The following is a 16,535-nucleotide window of genomic DNA, read 5'->3' on the forward strand; positions in this document are numbered from 1 at the left end:
TTTGGCGCACTTATTTTTTCTCTGTATCTATCTGTCATTAGCGTTTTATGCTTTTTGTGTGTTATCGTCCTCGGAAATGGCATATGCCCAGCTCACCTTTGCAGTGTTGTCTTCTTTCTTCTTCCTTGTGAGGGTTCTGCTCCTGGACCTCCTGGGTTGTCCCTTGTTAGGTGGGGTCACTTCCTCTGGTCGTGGGTTGTACGCCAGTTCTGGCCAATCCTCGTCGGACCACCTGAGCTTGGCGTCCTTGGGTCTGTTCTTCTCCCTCTTCCAGTTTCCGGGAGGAATTCTTGGTGCCTTGAGTTTTAATTTACCGTCTTTGCTGCCTGCAACGTGTCCTTATTCTTTGCATAATGAGCACTTCTTTATGCAACTGTGTCGTTCTTCTGGGTCTTCTTTGCCTCATAGTTTGCAGATGCTGACTTCAGGGGTGGGGCATAAGTCTGCCCGGGCTTGCGTCCTAGTTTTAGGCAAGTGAAGCATACTTGTCTGGTGGGCTTGTTTAGATAGCAAGTAGTTTCGCCTCCGTAGGCGTATCCCTGTCGGAAAACCCAGCGCGCCGGAACCGGCGCGATCCAGCTAATGCCTGATTATGGGACTAGCAAAAGCTGGAACGCGCCGGAGCACGGAGATGCGCCGGAACACGATGGACGCCGGAATGCGCCGGAACGCGCCGGGCTGTGGACGCCGGAATACGCCGGACTCGCGCCGGAATGCGACGGGTCCTGCACGCCGGAATGCGCCGGATTCCCCCTGGAATGCGCCGGGTCCTGCACGCCGGAATGCGCCGGACGCACGCTGGAATGAGCCGATTCCTGTACGCCGGACGCCCACAGGAATGCGCCGGACGCCTGCTGGAATGCGCCGGTTACGGCCCTGAAATGTGCCCGACGCGACGCTGCCTTGCGCCGGAAAGGTTGCTGGGATACAGCGAACGCGCCCTGCAGGCATGCTCCAGCAAATGGGGGGCCCTAACTTTAAAGCAGCCACTGGGGTCGCTTTTAAATGCATTGATACAGTAAGGCCTCCAAAATGAGCAGCTCCAGTAACTTTTATTTCCGTTTATTTCATTGGTTTCTTGGGTGCCCTTGCTGGTCACTCTGGTGCTGCTGGTGCCTCTGCTGCAGGGGCCTTTGATGCTGGGGCCTCTGCTGCAGGGGGGGCCTCTGCTGCAGGGGGGGCCCCTGCTGCTGGTGCCTCTGTGGCCATCGTGCTGGCCTCCCCAGGAGGCGACTTCTTGGCAGGGAGCTTACGGGCGTGCCGCCCAGCTTCAGCGAACAGGTCGCGCAAGGCCTTACGGCCATTCGCCACCCTCTTTGCAGCCGGCACATCGGTTGGATGCTCATGCACCATGTTCTGGATTACGTCTGCAAAGTAACACCAAATATACTTTGTTTTCCACATGATAAATGGTCAGAATAATAATAAACTACCATGTTTATGCTCATACACACCACCCCTGCATATGAGCTGAACCACGATGCTGCCCCTGGAGGAAAAAAAATATCCCCGACCATTGACAGCATAATACTTTTCAAAATTTTTGCCCGCGCTTTCGGACTAGTCATATTTTTTTCAGTAATGAACACATTGAAACCTGTGGGATGTGTGCAGTGCAACTTGTTCCTCACATACAAATCTTGAAAAACTGGCCCATCACAACTGCAGACTTTACGCTAGCCTAATTCTAGAAACGCATGAGTGGAACAAAAACCAGCGGTAAACACAGGACACAGAAGAAAACGACGGGACAAGCTGGCACTAACAACTGAACAAACAAGGCACTTCAACGCATAGAAATACCTTCCAGCAACAACATGCGCATGTGTGACTAGGCATGGGTCACCAAATGTTAACTATCAACCACAGCGTTTGGAAAGTTCATCTCTTTGCTGGACAGGAGCAATGACATGTCACTGACACAATTGTTACCCCCTTTCATTATATAGAAAGCTTCCAAAATTTCCCTTTGGGTTTTTGTGCTTTCCTGGCCTAATATGGCAGCATTGCTAAAGACATGAGTGCACCCGCATTGTCTACAGTGCCTCGGCAGATGAGCACCGTCACTCGTGGAAAGAGAAGCTTGTGCTCTCTGAGGCAATCACTGATACAGCAGCCTGTCTGACCGATGTACGCTTTGCCACACGGTGACAAGGGGATGTGATAAATCACACGTGTAGCGCAAGGCACAAATTTCGAAACATGGTTAGTGCCACACTTAGCCCTTCGTTGCGTATGCCAGTCAATGGGGACAAGGCTAGCTTGTTGTTATGCCTTTGTGCACAAACGTTCACACAATGTCAAAAGGGTGGGTAAATAAACACGGCATACGCTTTGTGTTCTCAGCCCCACAAAAGTTGGGCGGTCTGTGCAGTCGCATCGACCGGCATACGCAAAGAAGGGCTACGTGTGGCACTAACCATGTTTCGAAACTTGTGCCGTGCGCTACACATGTGATTTATCACATCCCCTTATTCCCGTGTGGCAAAGCTTACATAGGTCAAACAGGCCGCTGTATCAATGATCGCCTCAGAGAGCACAAGGCTTCCCTTTCCACGAGCGACGGTGTTCATCTGCTGAGGCACTGTAGACAATGCGGGTGCACTCCTGTCTTTAGCAATGCAACCATATTAGGCCAGGGAAGTACAAAAACCCAAAGGGAAATTTTGGAAGCTTTCTATATAATAAAGTTGGGTAACAATTGCGTCAGTGACACGTCATTGCTCCTGTCTAGCAAAGAGGTGAACTTTCTAAACACTGTGGTTGATTGTTAACATTTGGCGACACATGACTATTCACACATGCGTATGATGTTGCTGGAAGGTATTTCTAGGCGTTGAAGTGCCTTGTTCGTTCAATTGTTAGTGCCAGCTTGTCCCGTCGTTTTCTTCTGGGTCCTGTGTTTACCACTGGTTTTTATTCCATTAAAAATGTAACAACTAGCCCAGTCCAATGCCTTGGTATCTAGAAACGCCTGCATAACATCCTTCTTGAAGTCAGCAAGAGTCGAACTTTCCGCAGCTGCAAGAAACAAGGTGACTCTTTCTATGGTGGCATCTTTGAGTTAGGAATATGCAGCTTTGCAACGCTGTTAGGGGCACCAGGTTCATAAAAGAAGCTGAGCAGCTAATTAGTATCAGCCAGCTGTATGGCAACCTTAAAACAGAAGATGTATTACCTCACCCCAGTAGCTAGGTTAGCAAAGGCTAGCTGTGGTAGACGTGTGCATGACTTACTTTTCAGTGGGGCTGTGCTGCCCGTTTTGGGTTGCTATTTCAATTAGATGCTTTTCATCTGCTTAAGGTAGGTTTCTGCTGCCAAACGTGCCCCAATAAGGTGCAAGCCCCTATGGGATGTGGATTGTAAATACGCAGACAGGCCAGGCTGGCCCGTCTGTCCTCTTTGTCAGGAGGGGCCAGGTGTACTGCAATAAGCACCAAGCCCGGGCACAGATTCCGGCCCGTGCACAGCTCTAGTACAACACTCACTCATTATGGCATCCAGTTTTGCTGGCGTAGCCCGCTCCCTCGTCACTATCGGGCCCTCTGGGTTCCGGGAGGGTAATCCTGAAACACAGCGCACCTCCATCTGGGCCGGGGTCCAATAGTGACGAGCCAGATCCCGCGCCACCTTCATCTCTTGCCGACTCGCCGTTATGTATTTTAGGCGGGTTTCCTTTATTTTCAGGCCGGAGCCAAGGTGCACCTGCAAAACACACAAAATACACAGAATATTGATACTGGGCACAGAATACACTATAAAGCTTAAAGGCCAACTGCACTCAAATTTTTCTTTGCCCAATTTTGATCCAAACAAGTAGTCTATGCTCTGAACATCCCCATGGCGAAATCCTATGCTTCATAAGCACACAGCACACTAGGTACCATCGTTTAAAGTACCTCTGAGCAGACGACGTTTGCACCTGCGGAGAGACACGAAACAAGTTCTGAGTGGCCAGTGTCGGGAAAGAGGAACCTGCCCTGTGGAGCACACACTTCTCTGGCGACTTGCACGACGCTCTGCATGGCGCTTTGCTACACCACCACGCCGTACCATCATCACCATCACGTTTAAAACTAACCAAATAGGTAGCAATATCTGCTATTTCTTTAAATGCAATAAGAGAGATTACAAGCCTACAAACTATACATGCGCTTGCGAACATTCCAAAGTTGTCGAAAGGTTTTTACTTCAAAAGGATATTTTTACTTCGAAAAATAGTTCAAAATGTTCCCGTTGCATCTACCCCAGAAAAAAGAGGATCTCTTATAAATGCTGACCCCTTGCACTTCCACGTCCAATATTTGCCATATTTGGGCTGGCCGAACCTCACCTTTGTCCCTTACACCTTTCCAAAAGTTTGACGACCTAACTAGAGTTATACGCGCGGGTATAAACATTCGTGCGACTTTTGCCTGACTAGCTAAGTGAACCAAAATCAGCCTTGCTCATGGTGGCAAACATCCGCACAAATATCGGTCATGATCTTCGTGAAAGGCGAAAGTTAACGAAACTGTTCCTCTCCTAAGCGATGAACTATATTTTGTTTTTCAATTTCCAAGTGATGTATTTACTTTAGTAGACAGTTAGATGTAGTTTACTTGAAAGTAAGATGTTTTCAACTGCACATATCTCTGCTGAAAGTAGAAAACGGTGGCAGAGTGGTCACCTTTTTGGGGTTTTAGTGCATCTTCAGCTGTGGAAGCTGACTTATGGTTTCAGACCAATTTTATAATTCGATTCTCGATGTGCAGCGAGGTAAAAAATGCTGGGCCAATACTCATGAAGCTGTCTGCATAATGTATAAAAAAAATAATTAGTGCTTGATTTCCACCTGTGCAAGGTTTTCTCCCCCCCCTCCCCTTCCCCGAAAAGAAAAAAAAAACAGTGACATGACAGCTGAGGCACCAGCTAACCAAAGCTGCTTTTCGATATCATACAAGCGAGTAGCTTTGCGACTAAAAAGCGGGCCCTGATTTGCAATGCCAAGGATTCCTACAACGGAAGTTATTCTGATGCAAAAATAACTGTCAAACGACCTCCTTCATCTCGATTGATAGCAAAGCGATGTCAAAATCACACCCAACTCCATTATCCTGGGCAAACGTTAGTCAGTTTTTCTGTGGAAGTGCGAAACGCAACGCGAACGCACGCATTTGAAGGCGGCTCTGAGCGGCCACCAGTTCTGGCGTGGCCGCTTCAGGTCCATTACATTTATCACCTCTGGCAACCGTCAATGGCTGCATTTTTTATTCAGTTTCGTTTCCGAAAATGCCAATTGTACAAGCCATTTGCGATGTGTGTGTTCATGTTTGAAACGCAGTATTTTGCATTTTGCACTCTCTTTATGTGCACTGTTAGCTGACATCGTTTTCACGCTGTCGAAAATTTGAGTGTAGTAGAGGCTGGCCTGAATGTGGACACACAAGTTTTTAATAAGTTAGGCTTACATGGTTTAAAATTTAGTATTTAAATCACGAATGATCTAGCCATTACAACCTAGCCCTTTAACTGATGTGCTTATTGGCCTTTTTTTTCACATTGCTAATCTGTCACAACACAGTTACAGCATGACAATTTTTCCAGCACCACAGCAGCACTGCTAGGTAACAACATAAATAGGCAGGTCTTGTGCCACATCTGTTGTTACAAACATGCTTCCTGCTAAAAAAAAAAACCTTGGTATAGCAATCTTTTTGCGTGATTCATTAACTGAGCACAGGTTCATAGCTTTAATGTTTGCAGAGTTACAGTGACATGTACCTTAGCCATCATTATGCCAACAGCCCTGTATACATGGACTCAATGAAAGGCAGTTGAGAAAAAAAGGTTTTTGACTCAATTCAAGGAAGCAAGGTGAGTCAAAAAGCCGTTGGAGTGAGTCTGTTAAACCCGCAGGCAGGGGGTGGGTCGACTTTCTCATCTGGCTGAGTTGGCGGGCCATGAGGTGCTGATCAGTTCCTTTCTTAGAAACCCTTCAGTCATCTCACCTCAATTCTTTGGATGGAGTTCGTATAAATGCGGGAGGGGTCAAAGTAAGCTAAACCCATCAGTCGACTTTACCCTCCCTCGTCGAGCCGATGTATCTAGGGCTAATGATACCAATTTTCATCATGAAATATGATTAGCACACTACAGAATGGGATGGAAAAACACAAGATAACCACTAGTTTGTGATTCTTCCGTTCCAATCCATAGCATGCTAATAATGTTTTGCAATAATTAGAAACTAGCCTACACTGACACACTGACAATTCTCATCGTGGCTGTGATGAGTGGCTCGGAGGGGGCACGGTGAAAGTAGTGAAAGAAGATTTCACATCACGGGAGACACCAAGCGGCCGCTGGGAAAAAGACACCACCGAGAAGAGGAAGACGAAGGCGTGGTGCGTTCACCAAGGCGAGTCGCCGTCTGGGTGTGGCTACCTGCTCGGGCACGAGGGATCACAAGGCCGTGCCGCGTCGTCCCGTTCCGGCTCGAGCCAGGGCTCCTGCTGCTGTGAGACCGACGCTCGTGGTGCGTCAGCGGCCCCATGCTCCTGCTCGGACCGCCGGTTTGTTTGGTCGCGGAGGGTTCCGGAGCGTCTCACACCAGCTTGCTGGTGACCTGCCTGTGAAGTGGTCGGCCAAGTTCTGCGACCCTCACCATCGACGACCACTGCGCTCTAGCAAGACATACCTGTGAGCTGTGCTATACGTAGCTGTTTTGCGGGCCTAGTGCTAGCCAGTGCCGCGGAAAGCTGACTGAACCCGCTTTCTGAACATTAATTTTGAGTTAAAACCATTTTCTTTGAGTGGCTGAATATGTTGTAAATACACTTCGTGCTGTGTGTGCGTCCGGCATTCCTCTCACTGAGTTCTGCACGATCCTAGCGTAACAAAAGTGGCGAGCCTGCCAGGATCGTGCAAAACTCAGTGAGAGGAATGCCGGACACACACACAGCACGAAGTGTATTTACAGCATATTCAGCCACTCAAAGAAAATGGTGGTAACTCAAAATTAATGTTCAGAAAGCGGGTTCAGTTAGCTTTCCGCGGCACTGGCTGGCACTAGGCCCGCAAAACAGTTACGTATAGCACAGCTCACAGGTATGTCTTGTTAGAGCGCAGTGGTCGTTGATGGTGAGGGTCGCAGAACTTGCCCGACCACTTCACAGGCAGGTCACCAGCGAGCTGGTGTGAGACGCTCCGGAACCCTCCGCGACCAACCAAACCGGCGGTCCGAGCAGGAGCATGGGGCCGCTGACGCACCACGAGCATCGGTCTCACAGCAGCAGGAGCCCTGGCTCGAGCCGCAACGGGACGACGCGGCACGGCCTTGTGATCACTCGTGCCCGAGCAGGTAGCCACACCCAGACGGCGGCTCGCCTAGGTGAACGCACCACGCCTTCGTCGTCCTCTTCTTGGTGGTGTCTTTTTCCCAGCGGCCGCTTGGTGTCTCCCGCGATGTGAAATCTTCTTTCACTACTTTCACCGTGCCCCCTCCAAGCCACTCATCACAGTGGCGCCACTAACACACGAGATAATTTAGGTCTCCAAGCTGGTCGAATACTTTCCTCACTTGTTTTAAGCACCAGTGACCTCCATAATTTTAGTTAATGCAAGCTTCTCTGGTACTTTTCAAACTAATTATGCCCTCTTGTTATTTTCCCACCAGCAAAGGTGCCCACACTATTATCTGAAGTTTTTAATTTTGCTACAGAAACAGAAGTCACACAACAGTTTAATATGCAAGAAGCTATAAAATTATGAGGCTGCTCTCACAGCTTCAGTTAAACTTACCTCTCCATTCACTACAGCAAAAAGAGGCAGGTCCTCCTCTTCTGGTTTGCCAGAGTCCTGGCTGGAACCTGAACACATCAATCACATTAAATGGAACACATGAAGAAACAGTAAAGTTGCACTTATCAATAGTTGATATGTAATGAAAAGTTGAAATTACACACCATACAATTAGCTAAAATGATCTCACCATTCTCAGTGGCCGGGCTGGTATGTCCTGCTTCAGCCCCAACAATGTTTAGGACAGCATTTTCTCCTGAAAATGACACACCACTGTAACACATGATGCAGAAAAACTTTTTACCCCATTCTTACTGTGCGGCATAATACTAACTGCTCAGCAGAACTTCCCTTAAAGGGACACTAAAGGCAGAGTGAAATCTTGACTGAAAAATCATAGGCTTCTTAGCTCTCTCAGCGTTTCTTTGACTAGCGACAATGCGTTATTGGCAGAGAAATAAGTAAGCAAACAAGAAGCACCTGTGACCCGCTTCCCATTCATTTTCTCATGATGTAGCCATTGCATCAAAAACTAAGAGCGAAGCATTGGCAGCGCCAGTGCGGTCCACAGTGTAAACACTCGCAACAGTAGCTTTTACGTCGTCTTTTACGTCGTCTTCAAGCCATAGCGAACTACGGCAGCATTTCTCGGGCCACGAAGGCTGGTCTGGACGTTTACGATTTTTCACCGACAGAATAAGAAACACTTTTACATGCTCGGGCGGCCAGTGTGCCCGCCTACTCCACATTTCCAGACTCCATCGAGCCAGCTGTGAGCACTGAGGGCTGTGGCAAAGCCGCTTTTGAAACAACAAGTGCTGATTCGAATGTCAAGAGCAGTGTCCCCGGCTCCCGGCTGGCGCCAATCAGAAGGGCGCCTTCACTTCACCTCATCTGGAGATCACAGCCATCGCATTCCTTCTCTCGTGCAACGCGAACCTAGCATGAAATAAATGCTATTCACGGAACCCATGTCCAGTAGTCGTTGCCCGTGTTCCCCCTGGCTCAAACATAACAAGGGCAAAGAAACACAAGTTTTACAGATTATTAACGGTGGCTTGACGAGAACAGAAAAGCCCAGGGACAGAAAGGTCAGCTAACCACTCGCAGTAAGCTCATCTCACAGGCGATTATGTTCAAACCAAGCACGTTTTACCGATAGTATGATTTTTTTAAATAAAGTGTTACTTAACCTTTTACTCCTCCTCCCCTGCACGCAAAGAACGGGTGACTACATGGTCAGGCGGGTCGCTTAACCACTGCAGTGCATCTTGTTCCTTTTTCCTGTTGTAATGAAGGGTCTTAGGCTTCTTCCTGCCAGGTATACTGCTTGCATAAGCTAGGGCGCTCTCTGCCGTAGAATATTGACTTTGCTACTTCCGTAGTACCCAAAAGCGTACGGGGCGTTTTCCCCTGTTTTCAATTTTTAAGCATTTTCTGCCTTATTAAGCAATCGCTAGTTGCGAGAATGGTGTATTTTGGCTCTCGGCACCCTAATCCATCAATACAGGCCAAGCTGTTTCCAACAAGTGCCCAAAAGTTACACCCTATTGTTACAGGTTTAGAATATCCAGCAAGTGCCAAGCTTGCTGCTGACTGTTCGAGATTATGTAGCACCCACTTCATATCAGGCACTTATTAAATTTGCAAATCTAAAAAAATCAGCATTACGTTTCTTTAAAAAAAATTTGGAAAGGGCTCTTTGTGAAATTTAATACACTTCACAGTGGTTACGAAAATATGTCACCTATCATCAGCCAACTACAAGCCACAACATAGCCAAAGAAACCACACAAGCATACAGGATTTGCATGATAACCAATACAGAAATACGGAAAATTTATATGAAGTACGCTTGCCTTCTGAGGGGCCATGTGCCAGCACCTCGTAATAGCTCAGCTCAGTACCTGTATAAAAAGAAAATTTCACCAAGTGTTATACATTCTTCGTGAGTGCACTGCTTCTGCGGCTACAGCAAGAACTATGGCATTACCGTGTAAAAGTTAATGCAGGTGAAAAACAAGCACCACTGACTTTCTGTAAGCTTTTCCACCACACGAGAAACAGCCACTGTGAGCTTTGAAGTATCATTTGCATGCTAGGAACTTCCCTTCTGGTGTTACATGCCCTGTTCATTACCAACACTGCTGTCAGTTGCGTGTATTAGGAATAGCCAAAGACGCACTAAGTATGTAAGCATGGTGCTACGCCAAGTAAGAACACTTACACCTGCAGTGACAGTCAGGAGACACCACAGGGTTAGGCAGAACTGTCTTATTGTGAACCCGCAGTGGTTGCTAGCCAGCATGTACCAAAGGCCATGAACTCCATAACCTTTCTACGCAGGCTACATGACTACATGCACAGTACAGTGCGATCCACTGTTAAAGGGAAACAGCGAGTGCATGGATGCTGCGCTCCACGAAGCGTCGGCGCCGAGAAGTGGAGAGAATCCACTGACCGCACGAGGCGGGAGAAGCCGCTCTGTCATCTGCTGCGGCGCTTCGCCCGGTTGCTCAGATCCTTCGAGTGCGAAATCCCTCAGCTATTCCAAGCTGACCGGCGCAGCGGAGCGCTGTAGCAGACGACAGAGCGGCTGCTCCCGCCTCGTGCGGTCAGTGCACATGTGCCGGCTGTCTCCGATTCTCGCCACTTCTCGGCGCCGACGCTTCGTGGAGCACAGCATCCACGCGCTCGCCGTTTCTAACAGTGGACCGCACTGTACATGACTGCGTTTCCTGGTAAGCAGAGTAGAGCCCGTGGATACCCACTTAGGGAACGCCCCCAAAGTAGAGTAAGCCTCTGCAAAGGAAAACTTGACACGTATTTGAAATGCAGCCGTACAGCTAAAATGGGAAGCTCTGCAGCCTCCTAAGAAAACTTTGCGGATGACCGAAAATTTATCCCGATTTAGAATACAAACCAGGACTAATACATACCTAGGGCAGTCACTCAACCAAACAATACAAGGAGGAAGCTAGCCATTTGTAGCTTGACAACTTAATCGGCCATTCTAACATAGCGCAAAAAAAAATCTGCCGGTTACACTTTGTAGAGTAGTCCACATGCTTAAAAGGTTAAAAACAAGACTTCTGTACTGAAGCCAAAGTGTATCTTTTTGGATGAACAACCTTTGATCTGTGCTTTTTTTTCTTTTTTCTGTGACTCCTAGTCCCTAAAAGACGAAATTTGGTCAAACCTCAGATTTTATTTCATTTAAGTAAAGCACGAATGCTGGTCAGCCAACCTAGGGGAAATTCAAGGCCGGTGAAAGTTCACCTATCTCTTACCTTAAATGACACTTGAATTCAAGCATGCTACATACGGCTAGGTAACTGCCTAGGTTAGCTGGTAGAGTGACTGAGTCCCTAAATACCGGTTGGTCCAAGGCAAATTTTTTTTACAACCTCTGTTTTTTGAGGAAGCTGTATAGGCTTCCTTCTTAGGCATACAGCCATATTTCAGTTGGATGTTATATTTTTATTATGGTTCTTTTTATAAGATTTTTCCCACTTTTCTTAAGCTACACCAAAGTAGCACACTTTTTCCCACTTTTCTTAAGCTACACCAAAGTGTCGTGGCTATAAATCTTATTAACAAAACAACAAAGCACAAAAAAAAAAACACAAAAGGGCACTAACCTGGGGCCACATGTTCGGGAACAAATTCCGCAAGAACTTTATGCGGGGCTGGGTTGGTCCGGGCAACTTCTGCAAAAGCATAAACAAATATAATTGCACTTGTGGCCAACACAAGTTCGTCACATTTCTTCTGCTTTTTTTATGAATGCCTTCTCATACTCACTCGATCATAACATGAACTCAATTTTCACAACCGGAAATCAGAAGACACTGACGGCCACTCTCGACCAGTTCCTGAACACTGAGAACTCGCGAAGTTAGGGGACGGGCAACTCTCACTGAACACAAAGGGAACACACAGCACAGGGTTGCATCCAAGCGACACAAAAGTGTGAAAAGTTTGCCTGCATTGTTAGGTCGGAGTGCTATGCATGAAGGCAAAGCACAGATTTGTCCAATTTAAAATAAGTAATTGCCTTTGGTAACCCACTTGGCCCCACTCCAGCTTTTTCATGGGAACAATGCAAGATATTACATTAAAATTGTGTGCTACAGTCACGTAACATGTGCAGGAATGACATATTATGAGCAAGCATGAAAAGTTATCCCTGGGTTAAGAGCACGTTACCATTTTAATGATATGATTAAACAAAACTAGAGGACCCACTACAAGCACCCACTCATATTTCTTGGCAGTGGCTTAGGTAAGCGGCTGCAAATGCATAAACAAGATTGTGCGACAAGATTGAGAATCCGCCCGAAAATGGCTGGTGAGTCACCATTGCTTTATATTTTTTCCTTTAATATCTTGATTATTTGATGGTACTACTGATGTCAAGACAAAGCAGTCTTTTTAAAAGAACCAAACTTTTATTTCGTCTTCTTGGCCCTTTTAAATTGAGACCTAAAAATTGCATCATTCAGCGTTAATTTAACCCTACTTATTACAAAGACAAACTTTGACTTTCCAAAGCATTACTCCCAGTTATCCTACCTCCCTTGACCAGCACAGTGTCAGAGTGGAGTGAGCCGGTGCATTGGACTACGCAGCCTTCCGTTGCTTTTGCCGTGTTTGCTTCGGTGTTGTGAATGTTCTGGTTATTTTGTGAGCGGATATCTGCGGTGAAACAAAGTCCAGACAAATGGGCTGGGTTCTTAGATGCAATAACGGGTACGTAAACTTGTCGGACGCTTCTAAAGTTAGGGTACAGGCTACAATGACATGAGCGCTTTTTGCAGCGATCTACGCTTGGCTCCATCCGATCTGAGTTTGAATAAACATGCTATTATTAGAATTCATTTCTTCTTAAATGCACTAACGGCTACATAAAGTTGTTGGACGCTTCTAAGTTTCGGAATGGGGTACGTTGACATGGGCGCTTTTTGCAGCGCTCTGCGCCTGTCTCTGCGCGATCTGAGTAGAAATAAAACTATTAATATTAGTATTCATTTCTACCGCTTTTAATTATTTTCGCTGGTTGCAATGACTACGGTTTCCACGCCAGCCTTAACGATGGGATACCTTTTATTTATATTTTATAACAAAATATTTGATATTGTTAGTGCAAACCAAGCGATGTCACTTTCAGCTTTGCTCCTTCAAAAAACATGCAAGCAATGTTGCCACTCACCAATCTTCTCTACAAGCACATCGCACAATCTGTTGTTGCGTTCTTGTGTTTCAGCGAGCTTTTCTTCTAACTTCAGGATTGTATCCTGTTGCTCGTTCAGTTTTTTTTCCATGTTTCCACATTTTTCTTCCAGCTCTTTTATTTGTGTGTTTTTTTTTTGGAGTTCTGACTTCATCTCTCCCAGCTTCGCACTGGCCTCCCTGTCCACCTGAGGAATTGGCTCAGGCAACTGAAATGGAAGTGCATGAATATTTAAATTTCGAAATGTGAATACTTCATTTCGGTTAGTGAACATTTCATACTGGTTAAGTAATGTCTATTTATCACTATTTATCTATTTATCACAAAAAAGAGATTTAAACAAATTGGAAAAGGCTGCAGGTTTTCCTTCTTTGGGATACATACTACCGTGCCCCCCTTTCTCATTTTTTATCTAAGCCGCAAGTTGTGCATGGCTCTTACTGGCTAGCTACTAAGGCCGCTGCCTAACGATGGGCCATGTTTCTGGTGATCCAGAAGCAAGCCAGGTGTAATGCGCAATCCCTTCCACAGCAAGAAGTAGGTCGTCACATCGCTCCCTGTTTCACTTGCAAAATCTCACCATATGGTTGGAACTTTACATTTTGAGTTACTTTTATATAATGGCACACAGCTTCGAAACGTAACACTGCAGAACCGAAGCAAACCAGAAAATGAACATATGTACTGTCCGGGGGCAAAAACGGTGCTCAACTCACCAGCTCTGCACCATCGCATCCCTTAAAGGCTTTGATTATGCTTCCAAGCTCCTTTCTAGAAGCCTTCCTCTTCTTCATCCTGCTTTCTCTTTCGGAAAGGCTTTGGGGTGCCTTAAAAAATAAATGCAGTTAACATTAGCCACAATGCAATCTTTACATATTGAAGTGGAAGTTTCCCTCAGCTGAGAACTGCGTCTCGTACAGTCAGGGTCAAAAATTGCCAGGACGTGCAAGCAGCGGGTCAAGCGAATCACCATTACCTGGTAGTGGTGGCTTGCCTGATTTCGATACCGCAGAAAAGGGAATTCACATCTTAGGTTTACTGCCATGTTATAGTGCACCCTTATGCGAAGGACTTGTTGGCCAAGAAACTAGCTGACAAGCAGCTGATCAAACAGATGTAGTAACTTTCACATATTTTGTTTTGTTTTTTTTCCTAATGTTTTTCCCGAGTTCTGGGTTAGTTTCACATTACAGTACGCTGCTTCAAGTATTGAATTTAGGTATTGAAAGGAAGAGGTAGAAAGAAAGCAAAGCATAAACAAAAAAAAGGTTCCTTCAGTTCACAAATTTACTCGCATGATGCAGCTGAAAGCCTATAAAATTTTCATTAACACCCATAACTTGTTGTAGTACCTGCAGCATGGACTCAAAAAACCCTGAAATAACTTTCAGGCGTGCCTCAAAAAATTCCCACTCTGCTTCATGGCCACCTAAATAGTGTCTGCAATGACACTGCTGACTTATTTCCAGTAGGGGCACTGCCATTGTGTTGTACACCCGCCGAATTTTGAGTGTCGACCATTCTTTTCATCGGCGCCGTATGACGGAGTGAAATGGCTAACTCAGCGAGAGTAGCCGCATGCACACAAAGCACTGGCTGCGGCAGCCGTTATCTGCTAGGCTGTTCCAAGAGCAGAACGCTGGCCCTGATTTTTTCCTTCGCTTATCACACTGCCTGCAAAGCAGCTGCTACCCGTGCAAAGAGGGCAGGTGAAAGTTACTGATAGCAGCAGACTAAGCATTCGATGAACAAGTCTCAAAATCTCCATTATTGGTGATTTACGAAGTATTGGCACAACGGGCCTTCTCGTGAACAAAATGGCCAGTATGCAAATCACTGTGATGAGTAAACAAAACGATTTCGGACTGTGCTCAGCTGCTGGACTGTAGAAGCAAACATCGGCTTATGCTGCATAACATGACACAAAATTAGGAAAGAAGGAATCTCACCGCGGCAGTCTTGCTCAGCTTTGCCATGATGATCCTTGGAACAGCCGACCTCGAGCTTTTGAGTTGTTTCGTTATGTCCTGCAGTGAGTCTAGTAGACGAAGTAAAGCAGATGTTTCTCAGTAAACAGGTGACACATACAAAAAAAGCATAATTCATTGCATAACTTCTTCCTAACGAATTACAAGTTAGGCGGGCTGGAATCTAATGGCAGGCTGTACTATCCAGTGTGTAACAGACAAGCGTGTGCGCTAAGGTCCCAAACCTGGAAAAATGGCAGGGCAATTATGCTCAAACTTTGCACGAAGGTCGCATTACGTGATATATATATTTTTATTTTTTAATGCAAGCCACAGCAATGTCCCTTTTTTTTTTTTTTTTTTGCAAACGAATAAAAACCTGGTTTTGTCCCTCGGTGCTGAATCGGCCTGTTTTAATTTTTACATGGGTGCGCATTTAAGAATATCATTCAGGGTAGGCAAAAAGTTTTTAAATTTGCTGCTAGACACACAGGACGTTGCTGCCACTTCTGTTTTTTTCAAACAGAAGAAACGATAAAATGCGACCTTTACACAGGAATTTTGAACTTTTTGTGCCTTACATGCGGATTCTCCAATACAATGATTTAAATAAGATCATTTATTGTTGTAACACCATGTACGCCACATGAGTGAATTTCTGGGCTTGTACTGCATGCCGAGCACGACGCCGACATCCACTGCTGGATCGTTCCAGAGCTTTAGGCAATGTTACAGACAAACATAAGAAACGACGTCAACCACAAACGCTACGTAAATCCTACGGTGCACCCAGAAATGCTACGTAAGATGCTGGTACTCTCACCTGATAGGGCTGTGACGTTGGCGGGGTAAAAATTTTCACAGTCCCCGGTTTCGCTAATCCAGTATGCCTGTACGACTGTCTGTCGTCTAAAGTCCTGCACGCTCTTCGGATTGAAATCCTTTATTAGGGTGACTGGCAAGACAGCACGCTGTTGATCTTGCTGATACTGTACGCAGGCGTACATTTCGTGCGCGTCGACAAAAAGCACGTTTTCACACTGACATAGCCTTCACAGGCGTCAACAAAGCACGACACAAACGATGCACAAAAAGGGACAAAACCAATAAAGAAGTCCAGGTCTGGCACTACGCTACAAAAATTGCACCCTGCGGCGCTACAAGCTAGTCATTTACCAGATTTATTAACCAAGTTTTATGATTTTAACTTCGGTACGGAAGAAGTTTAAACTTCGAGCCGTTCCTCACATTACTTGGTTCTATTTTTTTCTCTTTAATTGTACTAAACAACGTAAAGAAATGAAGACCTGCATATGTGGTCTGATGCATCATTAGGCCTACTTATTTATATTTTTATGTCGGCAGCCGAATATTGACATACATTTTTAGTTACATTTTTCTGAAGGCGAGCACAGTAAGGAACTTTACTGGAAAAGCACGAAATTTACTACATTTGTGTGTGCTTTCTACGAATTAACTTCATTTGTAAGTGTAGTGTATGCGTCATTCTTCGATTCTGTCTCTGTACCATAATTTTGTTCTAAAGCGGTATA

At 45.9% G+C, this 16,535-nt stretch overlaps 1 protein-coding gene across 1 annotated transcript; it reads right to left on the reverse strand.

The window, feature by feature from the left end:
- Positions 1–536: 536 nt before the first annotated feature.
- Positions 537–15,049, reverse strand: LOC144154307 (uncharacterized). Its single transcript, XM_077685837.1, has 9 exons — positions 14,965–15,049; positions 13,732–13,842; positions 12,995–13,223; positions 11,424–11,492; positions 9,642–9,689; positions 7,973–8,038; positions 7,783–7,850; positions 3,489–3,705; positions 537–1,367 (listed from the first exon to the last, which is right to left on the reverse strand). The coding sequence occupies exons 1-9, from the start codon at positions 14,989–14,991 to the stop codon at positions 1,096–1,098; spliced, it is 1,107 nt and encodes a 368-aa protein (XP_077541963.1). The 5' UTR covers positions 14,992–15,049; the 3' UTR covers positions 537–1,095.
- Between the last annotated feature and the right edge of the window lie 1,486 nt (positions 15,050–16,535).

This window comes from Haemaphysalis longicornis, unplaced genomic scaffold (assembly GCF_048455015.1).
Source record: "Haemaphysalis longicornis isolate Haplotype H1 unplaced genomic scaffold, Haemaphysalis longicornis Haplotype H1 scaffold_1, whole genome shotgun sequence".
NCBI classification, from domain to species: domain Eukaryota; kingdom Metazoa; phylum Arthropoda; class Arachnida; order Ixodida; family Ixodidae; genus Haemaphysalis; species Haemaphysalis longicornis.